At 47.8% G+C, this 12,811-nt stretch overlaps 1 protein-coding gene across 2 annotated transcripts in view; it reads right to left on the bottom strand.

Annotated features, from left to right (window-relative positions):
* Window positions 1-8,606: 8,606 nt before the first annotated feature.
* Window positions 8,607-12,811, bottom strand: part of RNF121 (ring finger protein 121) — a 40,502-nt gene continuing 36,297 nt past the window's right edge. The window contains exon 5 of one of the 2 annotated variants that reach the window (XM_067466437.1): window positions 8,607-12,284. In XM_067466437.1, coding sequence (XP_067322538.1) covers window positions 11,383-12,284 — 902 coding nt within the window. In that variant the 3' untranslated portion in view covers window positions 8,607-11,382. The remainder of the gene's footprint in view (window positions 12,285-12,811) is intronic. The other variant, XM_060771296.2, reaches the window with a different exon arrangement.

Below are 12,811 nucleotides of genomic sequence, written 5' to 3' on the forward strand. Positions count from 1 at the left end.
CGAGATGCAGAGCCAACCTTCAGAAATGAGGCCACCAAGTGGAGTCCACGACATGCGAGTGTGGAGAAGAGCAAACCACTGACCACCTGCTGCAATGCAACCTGAGCCCTGCCACATGCACAAGGGAGGACCTTCTTGCAGCAACACCAGAGGCACTCCAAGTGGCCAGATACTGGTCAAAGGACATCTAATCAACTACCAAGCTTGCAAACTTTGTGTTTTGTTTGTTTGTTTGTTTTGTTCTGTTAGAAATGTAATACAATTGTCTGGCTGCCCCTGACACGATAAATAAAATAACAGATGATCCCCCAGCAAACTATAAATCCCATGGTTTCCAGTAAAGATCCTTGAGGAATCCCTGCCATTCAAGAGTACAGTCAATCTATTTGTGGCCAAATACCACAAAGGGAAACTCTCCCAGCTGAACCAGCTTGCATGGCCTTTTTGGGGGAATCCAAGCAGAGGGTGAATCCACAGAAAATACATATTTTGGTTTTGGTCACTCTGCATTTCCTGTGGTGAGGCACCCAGCACTTCCTTCTCTGAAGGTCTTCCCCAGAGAATGGCATTTCTGCAAACCAGCTGAGCAAGGACGAGGGAGTCACCAAGGAACTCCTGACCTGAAATCCTCTGCCGGATGTTGGCTGTTGGCATGACTCTGTAGCATTGCCCTCTGGCACATTCCTTTCCTGGGAATCACAGAATTGGAAGGGAACCCAAAAGGCCATCTAGTCCAACCCCTCCTGTAAGGAAGGACGACAAGCCTCTCAACAGCCTCTGTGGATAGGTGGATTTATTTTATTTATCGTGTCAGGAGCAACCAGACAGTTGTATTACATTATTAACAAAACAAACAAACAAAACACAAAGTTTGCAAGCTTGGTAGTTGCTTAAATGTCCTTTGACCAGTCTCTGGCCACTTGGAGTGCCTCTGGTGTTGCCACAAGAAGGTCCTCTATTGGCAGGGCTCAGGTTGCATTGCAGCAGATGGTCAGTGGTTTGCTCCTCTCCACACTTGCATGTCGAGGATTCCACTTTGTGGCCCCATTTCTTAAGGTTGGCTCTGCATCTCGTGGTGCCAGAGCGCAGTCTGTTCAGCGCCTTCCAAGTCGCCCAGTCCTCTCTGTGCCCAGGGGGGAGTCTCTCATCTGGTATCAGCCATTGATTGAGGTTCTGGGTTTGAGCCTGCCACTTTTGGACTCTTGCTTGCTGGGGTGTTCCAGCAGGTGTCTCTGTAGATCTTAGGAAACTATTTATTGATTTAAGCTGCTGACGTGCTGGCTGATGCCCAAACAAGGGATGAGCTGGAGATGTCCCTGCCTTGGTCCTTTCACTATTGGCTGCTACTTCCCGGCGGATGTCAGGTGGTGCAATACCGGCTAAGCAGTGTAGTTTCTCCAGTGGTGTGGAACGCAGACACCCCGTGATAATGCGGCATGTCTCATTCAGAGCCACATCCACTGTTTTAGCGTGGTGAGATGTGTTCCACACTGGTAATGCATACTCAGCAGCAGAGTAGCATAGCGCAAGGGCAGATGTCTTCACTGTGTCTGGTTGTGATCCCCAGGTTGTGCCAGTCGGCTTTTGTATGATATTGTTTCTAGCACCCACTTTTTGTTTGATGTCCAGCCAATACTTCTTATAGGTCAGAGCACGGTCCAGAGTGACTCCCAGGTATTTGGGTGCGCTGCAATGCTCCAGTGGGATTCCTTCCCAGGTGATCCTCAGAGCTCGGGATGCTTCTCTGTTCTTGAGATGAAAAGCACATGTCTGTGTTTTAGATGGATGAGGGATCAGCTGGCTTTCCCTGTAATAGGCAGTCAGAGCACCTAGAGCTTTGGAGAGCTTCTGTTCTACCATCTCAAAGCTCCCTGCTTGAGCGGTAATGGCACGATCATCAGCATAGATGAGTCTCAATTGTGCGAAGGCCGTCCCGGACACCGCTGACACCTGAGCCTCAAGCGTAAGAGATGAATCCAGGAGGACTCCCAAACTGTGGACCAGTGACTTCAAGGGGGAGTGTAACCCCGTCCAACACAGGTTGCCACCCTATACCCTGATCCGGTTTACGATTGACCAGGAGGACCTCTGTCTTGTCGGGATTGATCTTCAGCTTGTTCCTCCTCATCCAGACAGCCACAGCAGCCAGGCACTCGTCCAACACTCAAGGGGCTTCCTTGGAGTTAGGTGGAAATGAGTAGTAGAGTTGTGTGTCATCTGCGTAGAGATGGCACCTAACTCCAAAACTCCGGATGACCTCACCCAGCGGTTTCATGTAGATGTTAAAGAGCATGGGGGACAGAATGGAGCCTTGCAGGACCCCACAGGTCAAAGGCCAGGGGTCCGAGCAGGCAGGGCCGTAGCCCGAAAAAAATTTCAGGAGGTGTTGAAATTTTCGGGGGGGGGGGGGTTGAAAATTTTGCAGAGGGGGGTTGAAACCTGCCTCCTAGCTCACACTGAAGCAAAGAGCACAGCAGGGGGCAGAGCAGCCTTCCATAGCCTGCAACTCCACTCTTGTCAACCACCTCCACCAAGTCTGGCCTCCTTAATGAGAGCATTCAACATCCCCCCCCCCCCCACAAACTTGGTTGCTTCACTACTGTTCTGTCGTGTGCTGGGCCTGTAAATAATTGTCTATGTGCTACCTTTGCCCAGCGGAAAGCCAGGGGGCCTAAAGAGAAGTTCTCAAAGGTTTCCACCACAAACAGTCTTTAGATGGCTTGAGAAGTACAAGAAAGTCTTTTCTTAATGAACAATCAAACAGAAACTTCTCTTGTCTTCAGTAAAGTTAAGCAAATGATTCCAAGCTTTTAGGCAACTGGTGAATGCCTAATCTTGCCCTCGAAGGACAGGCAACTGTCTTCAATAACTTCTTCTTTAAAGAAAATCCCCTTTTTAACTTCTCCCAGGCTGACTGTAATCTAACCCTTTCTGATGTGGGCTCCACTACCAGGTCGAACTGCATCTCGAACGTCGAGTGGACCTACCAGCAAGGCAGTAGATGTTCTCCAGCTGGAGTTCTTTGGTCTTTAGGGCTGTTTTCCTGGAAATTCTTTGGAGACTCTTAAGACTTTTCTCCCCCGGAAGGTCTTAAGGGTTGAAGCATTTGTACAGGGGAAGCTTGCACACATCCTATACATAAGCTTACCTTGCTGAGATTAACCAAAAATGGCTCCCTTCCCTTCCCAATTGCCCTGAGCAAGGGGCGGGACCAAAACTTAACAATGATGGACAGGTGACTTGCCCTATGACTGCAACCAAAGAAGCCACCTATCTGCAGAGTCCCTGAAACCTAGGACTGCAAGCAAACATCTAATACAAAGCAAATAAAGTTGGAGCTCCTGGTACAGCTGTACCAGAACAACTACATCGGCTATTGCTGCAAGTAAGGACAGTGTGAATAAATTGCTAATATTTGCTTGAGATAGTGCTTGCAGTTCTGGAAGGACTCTTGATTTTTTGCATCTCATAGACTTAGCAACATGGGGATTTGGTTCACCAGTTAAAGTTCATGAGTAAACCAGGTTTTTAAAAAAAATCTGAAACATTTCGGGGGGGGGGGGTTGAACCCCTAAAACCACCCCCTCGCTATGGGCCTGCGAGCAGGCATCTCCCAGCTTCACCATCTTGGATCGTCCCTCCAGGAAGGACCGGAGCCAGGACAGAACCGTGCCCCCGAGACCCATCCCAGAGAGTTGTCCCAGAAGGATACCATGATTGATGGTATCGAAAGCCGCTGAGATGTCCAAGAGGACCAACAGAGTATCTGGTAGACCCAGATAAAGAGAGAAGCACATTTTAGTTTTAATGTTATAGGGTCTGGGTGTGACGGCACAGTACCTTCAAATGTGTTTTGACACACTTCTTGGCAGAATGGGGTTGGACTGGATGGCCCATGAGGTCTCTTCCAACTCTTTGATTCTATGATTCTATGATTCTATGATATGATGTTTAATGGATATATTTAGAACAAATGTTGATGTGTATAATAAGTGCTAAGTTTGTAACTTTGCAAGTATCTTCCAATGTATTTCAGTATATATTGTTCAATAGATATATTTGCAGCAAATTTTGATGTATATAATAATTTTAGACCACCAGAGGAAGGCCTGGAGTAAGGCCGAAACCGGTCGCAGGAGGGCGACTAAAATGATCAAGGGTCTGGAGAACAAGCCATATGAGGAGTGGCTTAAGGAGCTGGGCATGTTTAGCCTGAAGAAGAGAAGGCTGAGAGGAGATATGATAGCCATGTATAAATATGTGAGAGGAAGCCACAGGGAGGAGGGAGCAAGCTTGTTTTCTGCTTCCCTGGAGACTAGGACGCAATGGAACAATGGCTTCAAACTACAAGAGAGGAGTGTGACGATGTGTAAGTTTTATTTCTTTGGTTATGTGTAGTTTGGACAGTGGTTTAGGGATGGTAAGTATGGGAGATTATGTTTTGTGGGAGAGGGTGGCTCGCTGTTAGCTGAGTTGCCATAGCAACAGGGGCGGAGCCAACCGCCTCTTCAGGAGGCATCTGTGTTTTAAAAAGTTAGTCAGTGGCCGGAGAGCTACTGAGAGGACACTGAATCTTTTGGTGGAGATTCAGGGAATGTGTCTGTAGCCAGTGTGCTATAGGGAAAAACTGAATCTCTTGGAGATTCAGGGAATCAATTGGTCACCAAAGTGGTTGCAGAGAAGGACCCGGTACAGGGGGTTGTTGATTCTGAATTAAGAATCAAGGTTTGGCTGGGTTTAAGCCTGTTGTGCCAGCTGTGAAACCTTATGAAGTGTTTGCCTGAGTTTACTCATGAAACCTTTCCAATGTATCCATCAAGATTTGTACCTCTTTTGAAGAACAGTTATACATTGTTATACTCCTGTTAAAATAAACTTGTTACTTTTTCCTCTTTCCTTCTGAAGAGACCTTGCCTGATACAGTTCCTTATAAGCTGAACAGCCTGGAATAGTAAAGTCAGGCCAGGAAAGTAAACGCTACGCTATCACTGAAACAAAGCCTTCTGTAATTAACAGTTCCTTTGTAAAGTAGTTCCTAGGCTGATATTGATCGTTGCCCAGCTTCCCTCATAGATTAGGTGGCAGTGGGTGTTTTACCACGCGCGTCTTCACATTTGGTGGCATTCGGTGGGATTAATACAGTCTTCTTTACAATTGGTGGCAGCAGTTTAACGGACCTCCTCACATGTTCCATCTGAACATGAGGAAGAACTTCCTGACTGTGAGAGCCGTTCAGCAGTGGAACTCTCTGCCCTGGACTGTGGTCGAGGCTCCTTGCAGGGAAATCGCATTCAAAGCACCCCCGACAGATGGCCATCCAGCCTCTGTTTAAAAGCTTCCAAAGAAGGAGCCTCTACCACACTCCAGGGCAGAGAGTTCCACTGCTGAACGGCTCTCACAGTCAGGAAGTTCTTCCTCATGTTCAGACGGAATCTCCTTTCTTGTAGTTTGAAGTCATTGTTCCATTGCGTCCTAGTCTCCAGAGCAAGAGAAAACAAACCTGGTCCCTCCTCCCTAGGACTTCCCTCACATATTGATTCATGGCCCCCTCATCATGTCTCCTCTCACCTCTTCTAAAGGCTCAACATGCCCAGCTCTTTAAGCCGCTCCTCATAGAGCTTGTTCTCCAGACCCTTGATCCTTTGAGTCGCCCTCTTCCTCTGGACAGTTTGATCTATGGCCCTCATCATGTCTCCTCTCACCCGTCTCTCTCTTCTGAAGGCTCAACAGGCCCAGCTCTTTAAGCCGCTCCTCATAGGGATTGTTCTCCAGACCCTTGATCCTTTGAGTCGCCCTCTTCCTCTGGACAATTTGATCTATGGCCCTCATCATGTCTCCTCTCACCCGTCTCTCTCTTCTGAAGGCTCAACATGCCCAGCTCTTTAAGCCGCTCCTCATAGGGCTTGTTCTCCAGACCCTTGATCCTTTGAGTCGCCCTCTTCCTCTGGACAGTTTGATCTATGGCCCTCATCATGTCTCCTCTCACCCGTCTCTCTCTTCTGAAGGCTCAACATGCCCAGCTCTTTAAGCCGCTCCTCATAGGGCTTGTTCTCCAGACCCTTGATCCTTTGAGTCGCCCTCTTCCTCTGGACAGTTTGATCTATGGCCCTCATCGTGTCTCCCCTCACCCGTCTCTCTCTTCTGAAGGCTCAACATGCCCAGCTGTTTAAGCCGCTCCTCATAGGGCTTGTTCTCCAGACCCTTGATCCTTTGAGTCGCCCTCTTCCTCTGGACACACTGATCTATGGCCCTCATCATGTCTCTTCTCACCCTTCTCTCTCTTCTGAAGGCTCAACATGCCCAGCTCTTCAAGCCACTCCTCATAGGGCTTGTTCTCCAGACCCTTGATCCTTTGAGTCACCCTCCTCTGGACACCTTACATCAAACTTGGAAGACAATCTTACTCGGTCAACGAGGGATCGCCTAAGTAAGTTCCTGGTGTGAAAGTTCAGCACAAAATCCCCAACTAAAGAAATAGCGCCTGACATAAATGAGCCGTAAAGAGATGGTACCGGTTCAGAAAAACAGCCAAGGAAAGCGAAAATAGGCAGCCGTTACCTTTGATGCCAGAAGAAATAACAGTTGGAGCATGTGAGAAACCAATGTGTGTGAAGTGTAAAATAAGATGCATGAAGCTAATTGGCTGGGCAACATCCAGGGAAATGGCTGAGCCTGGGACTTTTGGACACTATTACATTTCTCAGGCTTGAGATGTGCAGATGCTTGGAGAAAAAAGAGAGAGTTTGAAGTGTGTTGAACTTCATTATGGTGCAGCACTCATCTATGAAGGTCATGTTGGAGCATGCAAGGAATCAGTGAGTGTGTGCGTCAACTGTAAAATAAGACGTATGAAGCTGATTGGCTGGGCAACATCCAGGGAGATGGCCGATCCTGGGACTTTTGGATATTGTTACATTTCTCCCTGTTGAACTTTATTTTGGTGCAGCACTCATCTATGAAGGTCATGTTGGAGCATGCAAGGAATCGGTGTGTGTGTGTCAACTGTAAAATAATATGCATGAAGCTGATTGGCTGGGCAACATCCAGGGAAATGGCTGAGCCTGGGACTTTTGGATACTGTTACATTTCTCAGACTTTTGCTGTGCAAGTTCCTGGAGAAGCAACGAGAGACAGTTTGAAGTTTGCATTTCTCCCTGTGGAACTTCATTTTGGCGCAGCACTTCTCAATGAAGGTCATATTGGAGCATGCAAGGAATCATTGAGCGTATGTGTCAACTGTAAAATAAGACGCATGAAACTGATTAGCTGGGCAACGCCTAAGGAGATGGCTGAGCCTGGGACTTTTGGATACTGTTACATTTCTCAGGCTTGAGATGTGAAGATGCTTGGAGAAAAATAGAGACAGAGTTTGAAGTGTGTTGAACTTCATTTTGGTGCAGCACTCATCTATGAAGGTCATGCTGGAGCATGCAAGGAATCGGTGTGTGTGTCAACTATAAAATAAGATACATAAAGTTGATTGGTTGGGCAATGCCCAAGGTGTAGGCTAAGCCTGGGACTTTTGGACACTGTTACATTTCTCAGGCTTGAGCTGTGCAGGTGCCTGGAGAGAAGCAGGGAGAGAGTTTCTCCTTGTTGAACTTCATTTTGGTGCAGCACTCATCTATGAAGATCATGTTGGAGCATGCAAGGAATCAGTGTGTGTGTGTGTGTGTGTGTGTGTGTGAACTGTAAAATAAGATGCATTAAGCTGATTGGCTGGGTAACGCCCAAGGAGATGGCTGAGCCTGGGACTTTTGGATACTGTTACATTTCTCAGGCTTGAGCTGTACAGGAGCTTGGAGAAAAGCAGAGAGACTGAGTATGAAATGTGCATTTCCCCTGTTGAACTTCAATTTGGTGCAGCACCCATCTATGAAAGTCATGTTGGAACATGCAAGAAATCAATGAGTGTGTGTGTGTGTGTGTCAAATAAGATGCATGAAGCTGATTGGCTGGGCAATGCCCAAGGAGATGGCCGAGCCTGAGAATTTTGGACACTGTTACATTTTTGTTCAGGCTTGAGCTATGTAAGTGCAGAAAGAGTTTGAAGCAGACTAAGCCTGGGACTTTTGGACACTGTTACGTTTTTGTTCAGGTTTGAGTTATATAAGTGCAGAGACAGAGTTTGAAACAGAGTTTGGAGTGTGCTCTTGCTTCATGAGATGCTGAAGGAGATTTTCCACATGGACAAAGAAAGACCATTTTAAATATCTCATAAAAGGACATTATGTGAGTCAATGCAATTTTCATTTCGTCACAATAACAATAGGCTCTAAATTAATTCACGGTCCGTATTGGGATTGGTGAATGCCAGACAAGTGCAGTTTCTGATTGCTTGAGAGAGACTCTTAAATATAGGCCAGGTATGGGCCAACTTTGGCCCTCCAGGTGTTTTGGACTTCAACTCCCACAATTCCTAACAGCCGGTAGGCTGTTAGGAATTGTGGGAGTTGAAGTCCAAAACACCTGGAGGGCCAAAGTTGGCCCATACCTGCACTAGACCCCATAGTGTACCATACCATAAACTCTGTATTTGCCTTGATATTAGTACTGAACTATAGTAAACCTCTGGTTAACTTGGGAATTTTAGAAAGAACAGAACAAGCAGTTCAGCAAAATTTATTACACATTTTTAGAAAAGGTATTCTCAGGTGACATGACGACTTTCCCAAAGATCTGTCCAGTGGAGAAGCTCATTGTCGGGGACTCGTGTGTTTTGCACGGCTGTGAATGGCCCGAATAATTAGAGAGGGTGCAAATAAAGACGCTTTCCTTTTATTATCTGGCAAGGGGGAAAAAATCAAAGTAATGGCGGTAAAAGGGACACACGCACAAATAGAGCCTTTTCCTTCTCCCATCCCTCAAGTTTCCTGACCTGAGTGAGATCGAAGCCAGGTAAACACCAAAACATGCAAACGGGGAGATTTCTCACCATAGTTTCCCTCCCTTTTTCAATTGGTTTGCTCATTCCTCGGGTCAAGGAAAACAGACACAAAAGGCCAACCAAGCAGAGCGATTTCTGCAGCCCAAAAGCCATCTTGTCCTCAATGGGAGCTTTACATAAATGACTAACTTTGCCCTTTGAGAGGTTCTTCTAGCCATTGCCCCATCTCTTCTTCCAGATCGTTCCTCTAAATGCACTTGGATGGGATGAGGATGCATGGGATGGGCAAGGCATCGTGGCAACCGGTTGCCTTTCTGCCCAATTTGCAACTCGCCACAAAGCCGGGCTTTGGACTTCCTCACAAGACTGTTGGCTCGCTCAAAGGTTATAAATGGCCCATCCTGGAGAAACCATAACACTGACATGTATGGAGGGAGTCTTGCAGGGTCAAGATCCACCACGGGTTCCTCCCGCTCTGCTTATCATATCCAAGGGATACTCCTAGGTGTAAAGTCTGCAGACTTTCAAGGAAGGCCAGTCCTTCTGCAAACAGCCACTCTTCTTTCTTGATTCTCAGTTGAGATGAGAGGCTTTCTGGGGTCACTCTCAGAAACATAAATGGTAGCCAAGGCAGTGGACAAAGCCATGCTGTGCTGACCGGTCTGGAGACCTTCAAGGAAGGTCTGGAGACCTTCAAAGGAAGGTCTGGAGACCTTCAAAGGAAGGCCAGTCCTTCTACAAACAGCCACTCTTCTTTCTCGATTCTCAGATGAGATGACAGGCTTTCCGGGGTCACTCTCAGAAACATAAACAGTAGCCAAGGCAGTGGGCAAAGCCACGCTGCCCTGACCGGTCTGGAGACCTTCAAAGGAAGGCCAGTCCTTCTGCAAATGCGGTGACAGTCTGGAGACCTTCAAGACCAGTCTGGAGGCCTCCGAGGAAGGCCAGTCCTTCCATAAAACAGCCGTTCTTCTTTCTCAATTATCAGTTGAGTTGAGAAGCTTTCTGGGGTCACTCTCAGAAACATAAACAGTAACCAAGGCAGTGGGCAAAGCCACGCTGCCGTGACTGGTCTGGAGACCTTCAAAGGAAGGCCAGTCCTTCTGCAAACAGCCGCTCTTCTTTTTCGATTCTCCGTTGAGATGAGACGATTTCTGGGGTCACTCTCAGAAACATAAACAAGGCAGTGGACAAAGCCATGCTGCGTTGACCGCTGCTTCCTTGCATCACGACCGTCCCAAGCACTGCGCTTGCAGAGAACTCTTGCTTCATCCAGACTGGAAACACACTTTCAGGCTTTCTTAACCACTGCCCTGAGACTTGAAAGCACAAAACACTGCTGGCAAACTATGAAGTCACTTCAAGGGATGGCAAGGCTTCTTGTTATTGTTATTCCTTCCCTCTGTGTTGGCTGCAGTGATTGCTGACACTCCGCTCCTTGTGTCCAAGGGTTACTCCTCGGTGGAAAGTCTGGAGACCTTCAAGGAAGGCCAGTCCTTCTGCAAACAGCCACTCTTCTTTTTCGATTATCAGTTGAGATGAGAGGCTTTCTGGGGTCACTCTCAGAAACTGCACTTGCAGGGAACTCTTGCTTCATCCAAACTGGAAATACACCATCAGGCTCTCTCAACCGCTGCCCTGAGACTCGAAAGCACAAAATACTGTTAGCAAACTATGCAAGAGTCACTTCAAGGGATGGCAAGGTTTGTTGTTGTTATTTCTTCCCTCTGTGTTGGCTGCAGTGATTGCTGCCACTCCGCTCCTTGTCTCCAAGGGCTACTCCTCGGTGGAAAGTCTGCAGACCTTCAAGGAAGGCCAGTTCTTCCACAAACAGCCGCTCTTCTTTTTTGATTATCAGTTGAGATGAGAGGCTTTCTGGGTTCACACTCTGAAACATAAATTGTAACCAAGGCAATGGACAAAGCCACGCTGCAGTGACAGCTGCTTCCTTGCATCAGGACCATCCCAAGCACGGCACATGCAAAGAACCCTTGCTTCGTCCAAACTGGAAACACACTTTCAGGCTTTCTCAACTGCTGCCCTGAGACTCGAAAGCACAAAACACTGCTGGCAAACTATGCAAGAGTCACTTCAAGGGATGCCAAGGCTTGTTGTTGTTGTTATTTCTTCCTTCTGTGTTGGCTGCTCCTCTCGGCCGATCTATCGCACTGTGACTCCTAAAATTTTGCCTGGATTATATCAAGTTGCGGTTTGAGTTCACTCTGTCTTGGATTCCGGTAACAATGACAACACTATCTGATGCTGAATTATATCCTTGTTTAATTCTACTTGCAGTTTGAGTTGCCTCTTACTTGGATTCCGGTAACAATGACAACACTATATGATGCTCAATTATATCTTTGTTTAATTCTACTTGCAGTTTGAGTTGCCTCTTACTTGGATTCCGGTAACAATGACAACAAACCCTATCTGATGCTCTGGCATCTTCAGTGCTTCTCACTGGAAACAAAGCAACGTGGGAAGAGAGTGGGACTTTACTTCCCACCAGGAAGGGTCCGGGGATTTTGTAGAAAAGACCAAAGGGGACTCAAAACCCAAATTGCAAGCAGAAAAAGAGTGCAAAAAACGCAAGAAGAGGAACCCACGTCCGAGGCAAGGGGTAAACGATGCCTCTTGGGCAAAGGACTCCCAAACTTAGGGCTTTGTTTTCTAAACAGGGCGACTTCTGAGCTCTTCGGCCTCGCTAGGTCCAGGCCCAGCTTGATGTGGCCAACACCACGTCGTACAACAACACTCTTCTTCCTCTCAAGTGCTGACCCGACTTGTCTGCAAGTTGCCAAAAGGCCCATCTGCACCAGGACTAAAAGGGTCGCCCTAAAACCGTGGCAAGGACATTGCTGCAAGAATTCGGTTTCCTGATCTAAACAGTAACGCAGGACGGCAGCAGAGAAATCCGTCTCCCTTTTTTGAAACACCAGCAATAAAAAGACTTTAAATATGCTCATTAAAATAATTATTTTCTTTTTTCTTTCTTTCTCTTTTTTTAAAAAAGGACTTTCTCTCTCCCCCCCCCCCCCCCTTCCTCCCTTCCCCTCGGCGGCAGCGTCTCCCTCGTGCGAGTCCTTTCCCCGTCGCGCCGGGCAGGAGGACGCAATCCTGAGAGGTAAGTAAGTGATTTCCGTAAAAAAAGAACCGTGCCGCCTCCGCCGCTCTCCGCTCGCCATCCTGGTGCTGCCATCGCCGACACCGACGCGCAGCTCCCCGGGCGCAAGGCTGGCGAAGGTCGGAGGGGGAACTGGGAGCCGGCCCCCGCGGCTATTCCAGCCCCAGGATGTAGTTAATGCCCTGGACCAGTCCGATGATGACCGGCTGCCAGGCCACCAGGTAGCGGAGCCAGTCCAGCAGCTGGCCATACATGACGTGGGGACGCTCCCAGCTGGGAAACAGGGAGTCAAAGGAAGGTCAACGCGAAGTCCAGGGCACCCAAAAGGCCCCTGTGACCCTCCCCAAAGACCAGGGAATGTGTGGTGTGGGTACAGTGCCTCCATAACACTGGCTGGAGGTTGCTGTTTCTCCAACAGGCATGAGAAGCACTACTGTAAACAGATCTGTCCATCTATCTGTCTGTTTATCCATCTATCTATGTTATCTATTTAGCTATCATCTACTTACCCATCGATCTATCTATTATCCATCAATCTATCTATCTGTCTATATATCCACCCATCTACCTATCTATCCATCCATCCACCTTTCCATCCATCCACCTGTCCGTCCGTCCATCCACCCATCCATCTGTGTCTAACCATCCATCCATCCATCTATCCATCAACCTACCTACCTATCCATCCATCCACCCGTCCATCTGTCTGTCTATCCATCCGCCCACCCACCCACTCATCTATCCATCCATCCATCCACCCACCTACCTATCCATCCATCCACCTACCCATCCATCCATCC

This window comes from Anolis sagrei, chromosome 3 (assembly GCF_037176765.1).
Source record: "Anolis sagrei isolate rAnoSag1 chromosome 3, rAnoSag1.mat, whole genome shotgun sequence".
NCBI classification, from domain to species: Eukaryota; Metazoa; Chordata; class Lepidosauria; order Squamata; family Dactyloidae; genus Anolis; species Anolis sagrei.